An 18,817-nucleotide genomic window follows, 5' to 3' on the forward strand; every position below is an offset into this window, starting at 1 on the left:
AAAAAAAAAAAAAGAAAAAAAAAGAGAAAAAGAAAAAAAAAAAAAAAAAAAAAGGAGAGAGATAAAGAGATCACCGTTCCTGGTTCCAGCGTTGGTCCAGGCAGCAGGGCTTTCTGGTTCATCAGAGCGCTCCTCTGTGGATCTCCAGGGAAAAAAGTCTCTTTCCAGGGAAAAAAAAAAAGAGGTGTCCAGGGGCACTTATTTTCCCCTTTTATAGTCATGGTATCGGTACTAACCGTCCTGCTGTTACGATGCTCAGGTTTCTCTCCCCCCAGGTGACGTGTAGCATGATTTGGGTGGAGAGACGAGTCCTATAGTCATATATGTTTAGCATGATCTCAGTAATCTTCATTAGCATATGCAGGGGTGTGAACTTTAATATGCATTTCGTGGATAATGAGGCAAAGGTCATTATCGGACATGATGGCCCTGAAAACAAAGAAACTAAAAGCTTCACAAGTTGAGCAGAAAGCCTTGTCTTCACAAGACTTCCCCCACCCAGACGCATCCTGTGCTGTCCAGATAGGTTTTCTCTCCTGGGTCACACAACAAATAAGAAGGTGTTAGCCTTAGCTCTTCGAGCACAAGGCCTACATTGTCCGGACTCCATATTATCCACCCCTTTGCTACAGCCATATCATGAAGTCCTCATGAGTGTTTGAGACATTCCTCAGTGAGGCTCAGAGGGCCTCCCCCGTCTTTTGTCTCTTGCCACTTGTTTCAGGGAATTTACAAGTCATGTCTTACAATAGTATTTCAAAGGGCTAGAATGACTATTGGTTTCTAAAACATGAAGATGTAAACCCAGCATTAATATTCAAAGTGTATCTACGCCTAGCCTTATTGTAACACGTTTCAAGACTCCCAACAACGTACATATTTGGTTACAGTCTGACAAGTCCCGGAGAAAAGGAGAACATCCTCGGTTCGATTTGAGAACCGGAAATAGGTTGTCACTATTAAAAGGATGGGACAATCCATCACGTGTTAATTTTGTGTTCTTTTCCACGGGCATCTTTTGCCTTCCAGGCGTATTTATTCAATGAGTTTTCAAGTATGAATGGTACATTCCCCACAGTGGGAAGGTCCACAAACACAGGTTGACCAGGAAAATAGGAGGGATCTTTAGGACAGTCGGGGTGCATGGAAGCCAGAATTATGGCCAGAGCCTTTGGACAGAATGCCATGATTTTCGGGCATCTGTTTACTCCCCACCGGTTGTTTACATGGGCATCCTACATGTGGTTCTCGGGCCGTTTGTTCCGGTGCGTGTCTCGTGCCACCTTTAAGCCAGTGCAAAGAGCTTGCACGTTTGCGCAGCGAACCAGCCAGGCCAACAGCTACAGCCAGAAGACCGCTGAGGAGACGGCTCTTGTGTCGTGGTCTCTTACGTCCTGTCTGAGAGATGGTATGGACATACCCCAGGGCTTCATCCTCATCAGGTTCTGGGAAATCTCGTTCTTTCACAAACTGGTTTTCCTTCACTCTGTGCTCCACCTTCCTGCATGGAGACACTGTAGGAGACAAAAGGATGGCCAAGTTTGGATCATTTGGAGTTAAGTCCACTATGACACCAGAACCACCGAGGCTTCCAACAGAAATTTCTCCCGATTCCTTCCCCAAAGCAAGTGGGCTTAGAGGACAGGCATGTTGAGTTCTGTCGATGTTCTGAACGGGCTGCTCCACATCGAGGCTATCTGCTACCATCATGTCAGTGTGGCTGGACTGTTTCACCATCACGGTGCTGATTTTCTCCTTCTCCTGGGAAGAAATGAGTTTTCCATCTGCAACATTTTCAAGTGCCTCTGGCTTCACAGCAGAAGGGGAGGGAGGTGGATCGCTCAGCTCAGAGGTTGTGGTGGTCAAACTCTCTTCAAAGGAATCAGTCTCGTGAGCTGTGTTCTCACTAAGCCCGCTGTCTGCTGCCTTCTCCAGAGCTTGGTCCTCTGGGATGAGGCTGGTTGGCACCGTGGCACTCAATGCTGATGGCTTCCCCTCCCACTCACAGGTGTACTTCGGGACCTGCGCCTCTAACACAGCCCTGTTCTGAGCCAGTGTAAGAGTCTATCAGAAGAGTGGTATTGTCTCAACATTGTCATCACCGACTAGACCCCAAAACCTGGACTAATGTCTAGGCATGAGTTTGCAGTGGCTCACTGAGCTGGCTGTTATCAGATGTGGAAACCTTGGAGAAAGGAGTGGGGTACGAGCAGTGTTGCTACCATTGTACGAATGTACGAACTGTGTCGATACCGTGGTACATAAGTATGAACAGTGTCATTACCTGGTACAAGCCTATTTTACCGAAGCAGCAAAACAAAGAACTGCTGTTGAAGAAGATGGATCACACGGGCTGTGCCAGCACCGATGAAGTAATCTAAAACCTCAGTTGAACTTTCTTCATTATAATGTCATTATAATATAAAAACACACCTCCTGGTAAGAAGTTACCTGCCTCCAAGCCTCAGACACTACTATCTGGGCATGCGTGGAAGCCTTACTCCAGACAGGTGGAGATTGGCACCTTTCCACAGGACAGAGGTGGAGTGGAGGTGGGACCAAGGAGGAGCAAGGTGTGCTACCTAGCATAAAAGATGGTTCCTCAGTAACTGAATTTTTGAAGATCTTCCCCACCGAGAGACCATGACGGTCGAAGAAGCAGCAGCGGAACGCCTTTTGGATTTGGGACCATAGGGATGCCTGTGGACCCATGGTGGTAGCTATTATCCTCTTTCCCCTCCTTTTTACCTCATCTTTCCTACTATTCTTCCCTTCTATCGCAAGCCACTTTACGGGCAGAACCAGTAAAGTAATTCTGTGTTGAAAGCATAACTCCCTGGGCTTGATGCCATTTCTTTTTGCACTTCAGGATCACAGCTGAAACGAACCATCACACGTTCACCGAGGAGTGGACCGTGACAGCAGGCAAATATTTCAGTCGCTTGTTTACACTGCTTCTGTCCAGGCAATATTTCTGAATCTTTTCAATTTTCTCAGCCAATCTCTTTTGCAAGCTTTCATTAATCTTCTTGAGGTCTTTAACTTCCTTTCTTGCTTCCCAGCAGGCCAGCTCCACCTCCACACGAATACATTCTTGTTCAAGCCACTCGTCCTTCATCCGTCCCAGCTGAGCTTTGAGGCCTTCTGTTTCCCTGTAGCAAAATAAAAATGTTGTCACGCTTCTGCTGACTGCTCAGTGGAAGCCACCACGTGAGGGTCTGCCACAACAGGGATGGCTCTGCTTGCAGGTACAAATGCTTTGATGGAAAAAAGGTCTCAATGCTAAACCGGACCGGTAAGAAGTTATCCTTTAAAACTATTTTCTTAGGAAAGTTCAAAACAGGGGGAAAAGACAGCATCGTATTCCTAACTCAGCTGCATGATACATATTCCCTGAGCACATGATGAAACCTGAAATACCTGAAAACAATTGAATCGGGCTGATCGTATCTTAAATTTCTTAATGAAAATTCTAAGTGGTCAAAAAATGAGGAAAACCATTCCGATTCCCACCCCTACGTGCCCCTGAAGAAGCCTTTCTAATGGATTTCTGAAGAGAAAGATACCTTTCTTTAAGTTTGCTCTCAGATTCCTGCAGCTTTCTTTTCAAGTGCTGTATCAGAATGTCTTTCGGCTGCAGAGGAGTCAAATGCTGCTCTGGATTTTGTGGCTTAACGTTGTAATTGTCACCCAAAGAAGAGTATCTCCCTGATGGCCTGAAAAGAAAACAAAACCACCAAACCCTCACATATCATCACTCCTACAGTTCTTCAGTCCTGGCAAAAAGACAAACACGCCGTAGACCGATACAAAGCTTGACTCCTTTGGGAGCTCCTCAGTGTCCACACAAGTGACTCCCTCTGGCAAATCCAAGGCCTTGAGGAAAGGGCTGATTTGTGGCTAGAGTGCAAAGTTTACTAGAGTTGCCCTTGGTTGCAGTGCCATGACATCAAACGAGACATTTGACTTTAAAGTAGCCAGGCATCCCCTCACCCAAAATGGGTGGTGTGGCTAAGAGCAGCCAGCCAGGCCCCTGGCAAGGGCACCCAGCTGTAGGCACGGCCAGGTGAGGTGGCGTATGGACTGAGTTCAGCGCCACACGGGATGCTGAAATAAAGACTTGCCTCATCGCTGGGCTGCTGTCGCTTCCCTTGTATGAGCCTGAGTTGCTGCTGCTGGTGGGAGAAGCCCCAAAATTATTCTGGTGGATGTTAGTAGGACTCAGCTGGCTTTTTCCCTTGACATATTAGTTTTCTGACAAGAATTCATTATTTATTTGGTATCCAGGCGGGTACAAACACTGTGGGGGTCAGTTGCTTTACCTGAGGAAAGTGGTGCTGCACAAGATGGCGGCTGCAGGCCCAGCACAACTGAAGGAATAGAAAAATCTGGCATGCCCGGGACTGTGATAAAAGAGAGCCGTGGCTGGAGACTTTTACATGCACAAATAACGCACATCCTCCTCTCCATGAGATTACAGGGAAGACAAGCGACATGAATCGGTACTGGAAATAAGTGTCCATGCCTCTAAGGAACAGTGGCCGTGATGTCCAGGTGGACAGTGAAGGGATTGACGCAGAAATTAAGTCAGGGGATGAGGAAAGTAAAAGACAGGAAGAAGTAGAGACCCTTCAGGAGGGTGTATTTTAATGTACCTCATGCTTTATGAGGTGAGGCTCATCTGACATTCAGACCTGCAATGAGGAGGCCTGGGTGCTTCACGCTACGTCCCTTGCAACTTCGCTGTACCTGCCATCAGCTACAGGGAGAGGAGTGCAGAACAGAGCTCATCAGCACCCACACCTGGCGGCAAAACCCATCTGAGAAAGGCTGACGAACCCTCCTCCTTTTCCCAAACATCCCCCAGCCCTAAAACTTCAGGAAACCCATCTCTTCTCCCAAACCATCAGGGAGGAACCCCACTCCTTCCTGACATCTCCCACCCGGAATTTGCACCCCTGAACCCCCTGCCTCAGCCTCTCCTCTGCAGCTGCTAAACCGAGCCGTGCCCTGCATCCCGTGGGTACATCCTGTCTCCTATCTTCCCATGGACTCCAGGCTCTGCTACAGGCCCACAACATAAGTGAAGTTTTGATGCTTATAATCTACAAGGGACAGGGAAAAAAAAAAAAAAGTAAAGAACAAGGACAGAAAAATACATAAAAGTAAACACAGAAACAAAAAAAATCATCCCCATTCCTAAAGGTATTTAGAAGATGTGTAGATGTGGCTCTTGGGGACATGGTTTAGTGGTGGACTTGGCAGTGTTAGGTTTACGGTTGGGCTCAATGATCTTAAGAGTCTTTTCCAACATAGGGTACAGAACAGAGAGGAAAACATTAAGAAATGAAGACAAGGAGACGGATAGAGGGATACATAGAAAGAGAAACTAGAAAGCGGCAGGGTACAGAAAACATAGGAAAGAATTTAAAAATAGGGACAGGGAGGAAGACAGGTAGAAATAGAAAGAAAATTTAAAAAAGCAATTCACACAGGTGAGAAGTAAAAAATAAGGCCAGGGAGCTAGTGAGAGAGACATATGTATAAAGACAGAAAGTTTTGAAACTGACAGGATAAAGTAAAGAGCAAGAAGAAATAAGAAAAATAGGAAAAGGGAGCCAGATAGAGGGAGGCATAGAAAGAAAGCTTGAAAAGTGATGGGGTACGATAACAGAGGGAGGTATTATAAATAGGGCCAGGGAGCCTGATAGACGGAGACATTGAAACGAATTTTAAAAAGTATTGGGGTACAAGGCAGTGGAAAAACTAGAGAACAGGGAGAGGGAGACAGAGAGACACAGTAAAACTTTAAAGGGCAACAGGGGACTGGACAGAGTTGGCAGAAGAACAAGGTTTGGGGAGACACGCATGTCAGTGGACAGGCAGGGAAGGAGACGGAGGAAGGGGGGCAGAGACATCTAGAGAAGGGTGGCAGAGATGGGCCATGATGCAGAGGAGAGGATGCATGACTGACCGCAGGTCCTGGTGCAGGCAGGAGACCTTCACCACCCCAACTCTTCTCTCTTCGCCTCTGCTCTTTCCTCCTCTGCAGTGCCGTCTGCCTGACCCTCACCCACTCAGTAGCATGCAGTGAACACCTTGATGCTCCTCATCCACAAGGCTTCCTCAATATATGGCAGCCCACACACATAGCCAACAGAGGCACCAAGCTGCCAGCACCGCTTGCTGGTGGTGCACTCTGTCCAGGATGGCTTGGAGGGATCCTTTGTCCCAGAAAGGACTGTCCATTCCTTGCTGGAGGCCCCTGCCTGCAAGCCCCCCTTAGGATTCCTTCCTCAGCCAGATCCCTTTTGTCAGCTCCCCAAGGCAGGTGTGCCTGGGCAGCCCCTTCACACAGCAAGGCCAGCCCCATCATCATCCTCACTGGCCACACCTGGGGCTGCCCCAGCCCCAGCTGGAGCCCATCAGGAGCAAGGGCCTTTACCAAAGCCCCACAGCACATCACCCCCTTCCCTGCACCTCTCCACAGCCACCAGCCCCGCACCCAAGGGGCTACAAACACATCCAGGGGCAGAGGAGGCAGGAAAAGTTTATTCATTTAACGCACATGAGAAATCCTGGCAGTGAGCTGGCTGCGAGGCTCAGTGCCCAAACACAGCAGGACAGAGAGAGAAAAGGGATGAGAAAAGCAGGAGGAAGGACAGAGGCACATAGAGAAGAGGTGCCAGAAAATGGGAGGTTGCGAACAAGAGAGGGGTGGGGAGCAGGACAACCGTGTAGAGAGAGAAGAGTGGAGAGATTGTGCCAAAAAACAGGGACAGAGAGATGAAGGAATAAATAAGAGAGACAGGGAGCAGGAGAGAGAGGTGGAGACAAGACAAGGGACGGGGAAAAAATCTGAAGTGACAGGGGGAAAGAAACATATGCAAGAAATAAAAAATAAAGCAGGGAGACAGATAGAGGTAGACATAGAAAGAAAATTTCAAAAAGCAACAGGGTACCAGAAACATAGCCAAGAACTAACAAATAAGGACAGGGAGACGTAGAAAGAAAGTATGAAAAGTGACAGGGTGGAGGACAGAGGGGGAAGAATGAAGAATTAAGAACTATAGACAGGGAGATGGCTAGAGGGAGACATAGGAAGAAAATTTTGAAAGCGATGGGATACAAGAATCATAGTCAGAATTAAAAAATAGGTACAGAGGGAGATGTAGAAAGAAAATTTGAAAAGCAATGGGGTACGAGAAACACTGGCAAGAAATCAAAATTAGGTCAGGGAGACAGAGAGAGGGAAAGGTAGCAAGAAAATTTAAAAAGCAGCTGGGTTCAAGAAACATATGCAAGAATTAAAAAGATAGGGATGGAGAGGTAGTAAGAAAGTTTCAAAAGCGATGGGGTACAAAAAACATAGTTGAGAATTAAGAAATAGAGGCAAGGAGCCTGATCAATGGAAACTGTGGTGGGTTGACCTTGGTTGGCTATTGGGTGCCCACCAAGCCGCTCTACCGCTCCCCTCCTCAGCAAGACAGGGGGAGAAAATACAACAAAAGAGCTTGTAGGTCGAGACAAGGACAAAGAGATCACTCACCAGTTACTGTCACAGGCAAAACAGACTCAACTCGGTGAAATTAGTTTAATTTTTTGTCAATCAGAGTAGGAAAGTGAGAAATAAGAACAAATCTAAAAAACACCTTACCCCACCCTTCTCTTTTTTTCTTGGGCTCATCATCACTCCTGATTTCTCTACATCCTACCCCCGAGCAACACAGGGAGCAGGGGTTGCAGTCAGTTCACCACACCTTGTCTCGGCCGCTCCTTCCTCCTCACGCTCTTCTGCTCCAGTGTGGGTCCTGCCCGATGGGGCCATAGGTCCTGCCAGGAGCCTATTCCAGCATGGGCTCCTCTCCACAGGGCCACAGGTGGTGACAGGAGCCTGCTCCAGCACAAGCTCTCTGTGGGGTCACAGCCTCCTTCAGGTCCGTCCACCTGCTCCAGCATGGGGTCCTCCTTGAGAGCTGCAGGTGGATATCTACTCCACCGTGGACCTCCATGGGCTGAAGGGGAACAACCTGCATCATCATGGTCTTCACCACAGGCTGCAGGGGAATCTCCACCAGCGACTGGAGCACCTCCTCCCCCTCCACTGACCTGGGTGTCTGCAGGGCTGTTTCACACTCCCGTTTTCCCTATCACAGCTTCTGCACAGTATTTTTTAACCCCTTCTTAAATGACTGTCACAGAGGCGCTACCAGCGTTGCTGATGGGCACCGCTTGGATCTAGAAGCAGATCTCTCTCAGAGCTGGAACCAGCTATGCCCAACATGGGGGCAACTCCTGGTGTCTTCCCACAGAACCCGCCCCTGCCCTCCCCCTGCTCCACCCCAGCTAATAAAACCTCGCCACCTAAACCCAGTACAACAGGGATTGGCTACAGGGCAGAGAAGGGGGATTGAAAAATAGTGAAAGGGAGCCACCAAGAGACAAAAACAGCAATGGGCCACAGACCAGAGAGGAGGATGGGACAGGGAACCAGTCTGAGAGAGATGGAGAAAAACAAAGAATAGTGATGGAGCACAGGGCAGAGAGGGAGAAATTAGAAAAGGGGACCACGAGGCGGACGGAGATAAACTGAGAAATACCAAAAAACCTCGATAAGCTGAAGGGGAGGGACAGAGGAATCAAAGAATAGGGACAGGGAGCCAGACAGAGAATGGTAAAGGTGAAATGGGCTGTTAGGGAGAGAGGGAAGAAATTAAAACATAGGGACAGGGACCTAGAACAACAGACTCTAAGAAAGAAAAAGTATATCTAGAACATAGGGCAGGAGAGAGGAATTAAAAAATAGGAACATGGAGCCAAGCAGAGAGAGGGGGTTGGGGAAGTGGGAATTGTTCAGGGGTAAAGGGCAGACAGGTAGAAATTAAAAAGAAAAATAGGATAGGAAACAGACAGACAGATAGATAGAGAAAGACAAAAATAGTGATGGGCTGCAGGACAGAGAAGATGAAAAAATGAGGGACGGGGAACAGTACAGAAGTGCAGAGAGAAAAAACAAGCAGAGAAGTTACAACGACAGAGAAATAGGGGGACTTGGAGAAAGAGAGAGGGAGAGGTGTAGGGACGTGAAAAAAAAAAATAAATGACAGCAGTTCGAGAAGGAGAAGGGGGTGGGGTGTCGAGAGGGACTGGAATGCAGAAGAGGGACAACACAGCCCCAGGGGTCCAGCACTTGCCGCAGCTCCCTCTCTCAGAGCTGCTGGAAGAATTTGTGAATTCAGACGCGTCTTTCTCTCTCTTCACCTTCCTTCCTCCTCTGTAGCTCCGGTTGCTCGACTGTCATCCACCTAAGAGAACAGGCTGGTGCCTTACAGCTCCTACGAGGCGTCCCAGACACGCAGCCTCACTCACGTGCACACTGCATGGCTGTACCGCGTTTTTGGTTACACGTACAGACCCGGCCGTGCACATTGGTGATTGGGTCTGCTGAGGACTACACGAAGAGGGATCCTTTCTCGCCCGGAGAGGCCGGCTGTCTCCTGTCTGCAGCTCGAGGCAGCTGCTGGCTGGATCCTCTTCATTTTATTCTTCAGCTGCTTTACCTGGTTTTGGCCTCTCCAGCTTCAGCTGCTTTACCTGGTTTTGGCCTCTCCAGCTTCAGCTGCAGCAGCTCCTGTCCACAGCCACAAGTGTCCAGCTGCCCCTTTTTGCCCGTGCCGCTAGGAGAATGAGACCAAAGGTAACTTACACAAACCTGATACAGTCAACAACATCTGCGGAGAAGAACTGACAACTCAGTCCTCAGTGCTGCCTCTGGGAGAGAGAAGAGCAAGCAATTTTTATCCACAGTGGTGACGGCAGCTCTCCTGAGGCCGAAACCCCTCCTTCTGCAGGAGCTGCCACTCTTCTCCCCGAACCTGATGCTGATGGCACCTGTATTTATGGTGCAATAAAGCATATTCTGGGACCAGCTTGTTGCTTCAGGACAGGGTTTGGGGGCAATCTGTGGCTACAGGATAGGCTTCAGGGCAAGTGCTGGAGCTGAAGGCAGCTGCATGAGGTGAGCAGGGCTGGAGTTGTTTTGTTGAGTTGGGGAGCCACCCAGCGCCTTTTCCAGGGGGTGGGAAGGTCTCCAGGTACCCAAAGGAGTGGGGGCAGACATCTCCTGCCCCTCTTCCTGCTTCATCTACATCAGCTCTCAGAAAATCCCTGGGAGCTGCCCTGATGGTCCCTGACTCCAACTGACCGTCTGTCTGTTGCACCGGTGGGTTGGAAACATCCTTATGACTTGTTGGCACTCTCAGGCAGGTGTGCTCCAGCAGCATCATCCCCTTTTACACAGAGGGGCCATCACCATCAGCCTCACTGGCCTCCCCTGGGGCTCCTCCAGCCCCAGCCCACAGCTGCAGCCACAGACCCGACACCCACGGCATAACCTGCTGCCCTGGACTTTCTGACAGCCACCCACCAGGTACAAAGGACTATGAACACAGCCACGAGCGCAAAGGAGACAGAAGGTTCATTACGCATATAAGCCTGGGAGTGAGTCCGCTATGGAGGTCAGGGCCTGTCCACTCTCCCTTCCCTTGGGACAACTCGGCAGCTGTTACTGGAGCAGCAGATACAGAAAATAAAACCACAGCAATGGGAAGGAGGACAGAGGAACAGAAAGAGAAAAATAAAATGAGGGAGAAGGACAGAAGAGCAGAGAAAGAAAGGTACAGCGAAAAGGATAGAGAGATGGGTAGGTCAGTAAGAAAGGCATGAGGAGCCCTGCATGGACATGGTGGAAGAAAAACAGGGTCAAGGAGCCAGACAGAGGGAGAGAGAAAATGATGAGCAAGGAGCAGAACAGACAGCTCGAGAGAGAAACTGAATGTGAGGAATAAGGGAGGGAGGGAGAGAAAAAGACAGGAAAGAAGCCAGAGAGATTGAGGAAAAAAGAGACAGATCAGGACAAAGAAGAGGAGAAAGTAAAACCGGCTCTGGGTTGCAGGATGAGAAAAGAAGGCCAGTGAGCAGAACAGAGGGGAATAATGGGACAGCAAGCTGGGCAGGGGGATATAGTAGAGAAATGATGGGACAGGCAAGCGGTATGGAGATACACAGTCAAAAAGTTAGGGAGAGGATGGAGGACAGAAAATAAGAGAAAAGGGACAGCGAGTGGGTCAGAGATGGAGAAAGAAACATTAGAGACAGAGAGGAGGAAAGTGACAGGACTGAGGCAGAGAGACAGAGAAAGGAAGAAAGAAGCAGTGATGGGTAGCAGGCTGGAGAGACAAGAAAAGACAGGAGGAAGGACAGAGCGATATAGAAAACACCTAAGGGACAGAGAGGCAGAAAGCAGGGTACTGAGAGAGGGACAAGGAGCAGGATGCTGAGATAGAGAGCAAACAAGAGCAACAGAAAGAATGACAGAGAGGTGGAGCGCAAGAGAGAACAGGGACAGAGAGGTGAAGCAATAAATAGCAGGGACAGGGAGCAGCACAGAGGGTCAGAGAGTAGGAGATGAACAGGCAGGAGGACAGTGACTGAGATACGGAACTGAAAAAACAGTGACAGTGAGCAAGGCAAGGGATAGAGAGAGAAAGAAAGGGAAGGAAGGAGAGAGACAGGAGGGCAGGGATATGGAGCGTCACGTACAGGCAGATCTCGCCTGTCAGTGTTGCTGGGAGAATTTAACAGTTCAGATGCATCTTTCTCCTTCTGTCCTCCCTTTCTCTTCTATAACTCTGGTCGCTTGGTTGTCCTCCACCTTACAGCTCTTACGAGATGAGGCTTCCTAGACACAAAGCCTTGGCTTGCTTGTGCACTACGTGGCCATACCACGCTTTGGGTTACACATACAGATCCTGCGGTGCCTGCTGGCGGTCTGGCCTGCTGTGGACCACGAAGAGGGGTGCTTCCCCACCGGAGAGGCAGGGTGTCTCTTGCCTGTCACAGGAGGCAGCTGCTGGCTGGATGGCCTTTGGTTGCTTTGTCTTTAGCTTTCTCTGGCCTCTCCAGCTTCAGCCGTGACAGCTCCTGTCCACAGCCAGTACGTGCCCTGCCTGTCCCTTTCCACTCCCGTGAGGCCAGGAGGGTTGTCTCAACCCACCAACGCCTGAACAGCATCCCCAGGGGAGGAAAGGACAACCGCATCCCCAGCACAGCCTCTGGGAGAGGGAAAGAAGCAGCAGTGACCACTATGGGCATAGATCACCCCTGGCTGAGGCCTCTCCTTCCACAGCGGCTTCTGGAGACGCCGCTCTTTGCCCGCACTGCTGCTAACGGCACCCAGGTTAAGGGAAACCCAAGCACACTTGAGGACCAGCTTGAGGCCTTCACGACAGGGCCAGTGGGGCTGGGTAGACTCATGGTGGGGCTCTGGTGAATTCAGAGGTGCTGGGGCGATGTCTGCCTTATTCCCTTCCATCAGCCTGTGGGTAACTCCCCGGGCTGCCCTGACCTGGCTCTCCTCCAGCGCATGGCAGCCTCCCATCCTGGCTTCCCCAGGCAGTCAGTGGGCAGGAGGCACCCCTGTGCCCGACAAAAGGGCTCTCCCACCTCACCAATGGTCCTGGACCTCCCTCCCCCACACCAGCAACCCCATCCAGCACACCCCCATGCTGTTCCAGGTCCGCAAAAACCTACGTGCCCCAAACCAACACGGTGTTGCCCGCCTTGTTCAGCGATCACTCCACTCCGCCCTTGGCCATGGCTCACACCGGCCCCTCCATGGCCACCCCAGGCAGGAAAGTGCCAGCCCCTCCACCAGCAGCCGGCCCTGGACAGGGAGGGGCCATCACCATCAGCCCCACAGGGGGGGTCCTCCAGCCCCAGCCCACTGCTGGAGCCGAGCAGGAAGAGGGGGCCATGGCCAGACCCCCCCAAAGCATCACCTTCGCCACTGGGCTCCTTCACAGTCTCTCGCCCGCTGCAAAGAAGTGGAAAGGCAGCCGTGAGGGCAAAGGAGACAGCGAGTGTTTATTCAGTCACGCACGTAACAAGTCTGCTCCGCTGCGGGGCCCCCAATGCTCCCCCTGCCCCTGGGACACCCCGGCAGTCATTCCTGGAGCTGTGCTTGATGGTCTGTCAGGGAATGGAGGGTGGGTCAGCTGGCTCCTGGAGCGATGGGCTGCTGGACAGAGGTGGAGACTGCCAAAAATGAGGAGCAGGGTGCAGGTCACTAGAAGAGAAGAGAAAAGCGGCAGTTGGCTGGACAGCAGGGGTGTAGCAAGAAAGCATGATGTAGGGAATGAGACAGCGGGAGAAAGACAGAAAAGACAGGGACAAGAAAAAGGACAGAGGCACAGGAAGAGGGGGGAAAAAAGGAAACAGGACGGAGATGGAGAAAGAAGCAGCAGGGACAGAGGAAGAGAGGCAGAAAGAGGGAGTGGGAGGACAGAAAAAGAAAAATAAGGCCAGGGAGCCGGACGGAGATGAAAGAGACCCTGGGATGGGCAGCATGACAGAGAGGGATTAAAAAAGAACAGGGGCAGGGAGCAGGACAGAGTGGTAGAGACATGGCACAAGACAGGAACAGGAGAGTAAAAGAAAAGGCACAGGGAACTATTTAAAAAGGGAAAACAAGAGAGAGCAAAATAGTGATGAGGAAGGGGATAGGGATGGGCAGCAGACAGAACACGAGAGCAACATGAGAGAGGACACCGGACAGAAAGTGAGAGGAAAAAAGGGACGGAAAGCTGGATATAAGGATGGAAGAAAAACAGGAACATAAAACAGTATTTATTATATAGTGTGGCTAATTAAACTGTAAACAATCTACCAGCTTGAACAGAACTGCTTACCGTGGTGGCTTAGCCTGTATCTCGTCTAAGTTAGCACCTGTTTCTTGGCAGGGTATGCAGGACTATAAAACTCATGATAAAACACGGAAGGAGAAACATGCTTACAGACATAAGCTAAATGGATTCTGTGCACAAGATTCAGTATTACTTAGCCTTAGTCCTAGCTTGTGCAGTCAATTAATACTCTGATCTCTGAATTTCATTTCTGCAAACTCCATGCTCCTCCAAAAAAAAAAAAAATATTGCATTATCTCAGTGTTAGATAAAGGGTTGTTTGTAGCTGATGTGAACATAGTGAGAAACTTCTCTTTTGCAGGTTCTTTGGAAATCCTACACTGACCTTAAAATTGAGCAAGAGGACTGTAAGAAACCAAGAAATCTTTACGGCAGACTACTTCAGTGGACACAACATGTTAAGGTGTATGTCTGGACCCAGAACACAGAACTGGTCTTGAATCTGGTCCATGGTAGAGAAAAAGCCTTGACTGCTTTGGTTGTCTCGCTTTTTCAAATCAACAGTGAACCTAAGTTCAGTCCTGTGCCTGTGCCACAAAGAGGGTAAAGACATTCCTACATTATGTATAACAGCTTTATCTTCTATGCAAGTATTAATACATTGCCTTCCCCTGCTGTGTTTCTCGGGTATTGTACAGTATTTTCTCTGGTCATGAATAAATGCATTTGAAGATTTGGTTTGAAAATACTGGTTTCAGGTATTTTTGGTTTGAAAGCAACCCAAGAAAACACCATACAGGAGGTAATTAATTTTAATACTCTCTGAATTTCCAATATTTGAAGGGAAAAATAATGGGGTAAATGCAGGAGTATGCAGCCATTACCAACAGAAACAGCGTTAGTAAGCTTCTCAATATTGCTTTTTTGGCATTTCATGGGGAAAAACATTGAGCCTAAGACTTCTCATCCGTAAATTCTTGGGGGCTGGGGGGAGAAGGAACCCGACACTCCTAGTAAGTTGCCTGAGAATCACAGCTTACAGTTACTCTATGTCTTCTGGTCTCACAGGGTGAGGCAGTGGTATAATTGATTTCTTCTCCGTATCTCTGGAAAGAGCTTTTCTCATATCTATAGCAAAAGGAAAAAAAAAGCTATTATAAAAAGCTATTATAATAAGACAGTCATTGCACAAAACCATATTAAGTGAATTCTCTATTACAATATGATCATTTTTAATCAAGATTTCATAGAATCATTGAATATCTGAAGTTGGAAGGGACCCATAAGGACCATTGAGTCCAACTCCCTGCTCTTCGCAAGACTATCTAAAACTAAACCATATGACTTAATAGCATCGTCCAGATGCTCCTTGAACTCTGAAGGGTTTGATGCCATGACCACTTCCCTGGGCAGCCCGTTGCAGTGACTGAGCACCCTCTGAGTGAAGAACCTTTTCCTAATGTCCAATCTGAACTTCCCCTGATGCAGCTTCATTCAATTTCCTGGTGTCTTATTGCTGGTCACCAGAGAGAGGAGATCAGCACCTCCACCTCCGCTGCCAACCCTGAGGAATTTCTAGACCATGATGAGGTCACCCCTCAGCCTTTTCTTCTCCAAGATGAACAAACCAACTGACCTCAGCCACTCCTCATAAGTCTTGCCCTTGAGCCCCTTCACCATCTTGGTTGCCCTCCTCTGGACACACTCTTAGTAACTTGATGTCCTTAATGTTGTTCAGCAGCAACGTTATCAATTGGAATATAACACTGCATGAAACTCAACTGAATGGAGAGGAACTGGCACGCTAAAGGGACAAATATATGATTTAAGGCATCTGCCTCAATGGTAGATGTTTATCTGTAGCCCCTGTATTTCACAGTACTCCTGCATATCAAAGGAATAGTGCAAGAACAGAAAAGATACACAGCATGAGCACGTAACCCTTTGGGGAGGATACTTAAAGGAAAGAAGATCTAGAAAGAGGAAGCAGCTGGTACTTCAGTTTCGTTAAGAGAATTAACATTAACACACTTGAATTTCCATGGCCTTCCCTTTTAAATTGAAAATTCCACCCAATTCTATGCCACTATTGACCACTGACACTTGTCAATTTGTAGTTAGACATCTACAAAAAACAAAGCTTTAAGTCCCTGTTATGGGAAGAAATGAGGAAAGCACTCCCATTCTTCCCCCGAGTAGCATCAGCAAAAAACCCAGCCACTAGGCGTGAGCATGCCTCAGAAAGAAAAATTAGATAAGAAACCGCATTTTAATTTTCACCTTACCTACAGGATAAACGTCTTTGTATTTACTATTTTATTCTTGTTTTGTAGTTTATTTTGCCACAGATGCTACAAAATATGCAAACCGCAAGACTAAGTTTTGTAACTGATGTAATCTTCAGTAGGATAAGCTACCCAAAGGAGCATACAAAATCCCATTCATCAACGACTATCTGAACTTGTTTCATATAAAAAACCCCACCTTCTTACAAACAAGCCCAGGAACCCTCAACATGAGAATATTTCCATTCAACTTGAGGCAGAACAAGTACTTACCATAAGCGTCTTCATCTGGCTCTCCACTGCTGGCAGAGTAGTACTCCAATACTGTCCGGTACACACTGTAGCCTAGTTGTTTATACATATTTACCGCAACCTGATTTGATACTCTCACAAAGAGATCAACAAAAAATCCACCCTTTCTTTGAAGAAATAACAAACAAAAACAAACAAACAAAAAAACCACAAAACACCACAGTAAGGAATAGTAGGTGAATGTATTTCTAAATAATAACCGATAACTTGTAATCAGACCAAGCGCAGACCTGATGATGTGGTACGCTAATCAAACATCTTTCACACTAATAACAGATGCACTCCTTTACCAAGGGACAAATCCAGTATAGGCACAAATTTTATTTTATTTCTGTCACACAACTGTTCTTCTACATCAGCCAGTAGGTTCAGAATTATGAACTGAAAGAACAGGACAAGCTAAACACCCACAGAAGCCTCATATTTGTAATAAATTAGTTTTTAAAAAAATAATCCACATTTTAGATTGCATTGGCTTAGGGACGGCCTCCTTCAAAATGCATGGCGGGACGGAGGAGGGGGAGGAAATCAGTCACAAAATTCAGTTGCCTAACAGAAGACAGTCCTTCTCACAAGGCAAATTTTTTAACACATCATACTGTTTTCCGAATTTACCAGCTACAACAGGGTGACCCTATCGGCATGAGTTGGGGACATTTCTCTGTGGGTTCATTTGATGCTACATTAAATTTTCTGCAAGTACAAGTAACAAAGCACGAGATGGAAAAAAGTAAGCTAAGATACCGTCTATTCAAGATTGTGCCTGAGGGAATTGCACAAAGCCCATGAACAAGTATGTTGGAGACCCTATAGGAAATATTGTTGACTTTCTGTGAAGCTCTTTTTCTCTAAGAAAAGGATCTTTCTTATGGTACCTCTGTTGGAATTCAGGCTACTTCCTACTCATTCTGGCAAGTTACCTTTCAGAGAAACCCTGAGATTTTAAACTGCCAAGCAACATTCATAATTCTTGTTCTCTGACTACAGGGAATTTCAGCGAACCAGAACACAACTTAAAGCAAAATTTTGGGTCTGTTTCATGCAGATCAAATATCTAAGCCACAGACAGGTGCATGTAGAAAGATTACTTTAAAAGGTAAAGATAAGCACAGTACTCACTTTTCTGAAATTTCTTCCAGTAGTTCCATCAATTTAGCAGCCAAACCCAGCCGTCGAAACTCTGGTGCAACAGAGAGCGCGGTAACATGCCCATGCCATTCTTCCCTAGCCACAGAGCCTTCCGCTTTACCCATAACTGTGAACATACAGAGCGTCAACGCAGTAGCACCTCTGGAATAATGCACCACCCACAGCTATACACCTTTACAAAAGAATCAAGCAGTGTATAAACAAACGTTGCAATGATTGCAGTAAAGGCTCAAACAGGGATGTCTACATTATTGCTCTGTGATTCAGCAACCACTGAAAATGTCATTTCACTGAAGCGTTACAGTAGTTTCTTGACTAGTGTAAAAAAAAAATATATATATTTTTGCAAATTCATTGTTTGATGCATGACTTTGAAATGCCAATTTTAAGCAACTCTTGTGAGTCTTCAACTGAGCAGAATTCAGGATCTGACTAAAATAATGAAGGAACGGAGGGCTAGAAGCCCAAAACTCACCATCCTGGCAACTATCGGAGACTTGTAGTGACTCTAGGGGAATAGAGCCTGGGAAGCTTTGGCAATCTGGCAATAGAAAGCTAAGGCCCTGCAAACAAGGTATGTCTAATCAAGAAAAAAAAAGGGGGGGAAGTTGTTTTGGGGGGGGCTTCTTTGTAGTTTCTTTCTTTTCTACCAGTGCCAAAACAGTGTTAGCTCACTAATGAATATTCACACTTCCACACGGTACTCTTATAAACATCAGTCACTGCTAATAAGCAACTGATGCGGTGGGTACAGAGACACTTTATTTCCCAGATCCCTGCAAAGACCCTTATTCCACCCCACTCCCCCCCCCCAAAAAAAAAAAAAGAGGGAAGGAATAAACAAACCAACAGCTCTACTTGGAATGATTCCTGAGAAACATGAATATTCCACAGCCAGTAAGCAACTGATATCCAGACCCAGAGCTGTCCCTTATGGGACAATGAAAAACCCAACCCTAGCCTTTTTACTTACTGATGAGTGACAGCTGAATGCAAGGACTTAATTCCAGGATTAGAGAAACGCTGGCATGCATACCTTCACCTGTGTATAACCTGGGTGGACCTTACCACACTCAAGACTCCTTATCGCGCTAGGAACATCAAACTGAAAACTACTGCTACAGGTCCTACCTAATAACCTTAGACATTTATGAAATAGGAAGATGGTATGTAATGATCCTCTTCATAGAATGGTTTAGGTTGGAAGGGACCTTGGAGATCATTGAGTTCCAACCCCCCTGCCATGGGCAGGGACACCTCCCACTAGACCAGGTTGCTCAAAGCCCCATCCAGCCTGGCCTTGAACACCTCCAGGGATGGGGCATCCACAACTTCTCTGGGCAACCTGTTCCAGTGCCTCACCACCCT

The 18,817-nt window shown here is 47.6% G+C and overlaps 2 protein-coding genes across 2 annotated transcripts in view; both read right to left on the reverse strand.

The window, feature by feature from the left end:
- Positions 1-1,125: 1,125 nt before the first annotated feature.
- LOC104287346 (syntabulin-like) lies at positions 1,126-10,283 on the reverse strand. Its single transcript, XM_009886044.1, has 6 exons — positions 10,099-10,283; positions 9,561-9,677; positions 4,125-4,229; positions 3,567-3,716; positions 2,921-3,152; positions 1,126-2,064 (listed from the first exon to the last, which is right to left on the reverse strand). Exons 1-6 carry the CDS (start codon positions 10,281-10,283, stop codon positions 1,126-1,128), a joined length of 1,728 nt encoding a protein of 575 aa, XP_009884346.1.
- Positions 10,284-14,501: 4,218 nt separating this feature from the next.
- The window catches only part of NAA20 (N(alpha)-acetyltransferase 20, NatB catalytic subunit), a gene marked incomplete at its 5' end in the record, with an annotated part of 4,874 nt that continues 558 nt past the window's right edge, over positions 14,502-18,817 (reverse strand). The window contains 3 exons of the mRNA XM_009886045.1: positions 14,502-14,831; positions 16,262-16,407; positions 17,420-17,555. Coding sequence (XP_009884347.1) covers positions 14,746-14,831; positions 16,262-16,407; positions 17,420-17,555 — 368 coding nt within the window. The remainder of the gene's footprint in view (positions 14,832-16,261; positions 16,408-17,419; positions 17,556-18,817) is intronic.

Source organism: Charadrius vociferus, unplaced genomic scaffold, assembly GCF_000708025.1.
Source record: "Charadrius vociferus isolate BGI_N301 unplaced genomic scaffold, ASM70802v2 scaffold455, whole genome shotgun sequence".
In the NCBI taxonomy this organism is placed as follows: Eukaryota; Metazoa; Chordata; class Aves; order Charadriiformes; family Charadriidae; genus Charadrius; species Charadrius vociferus.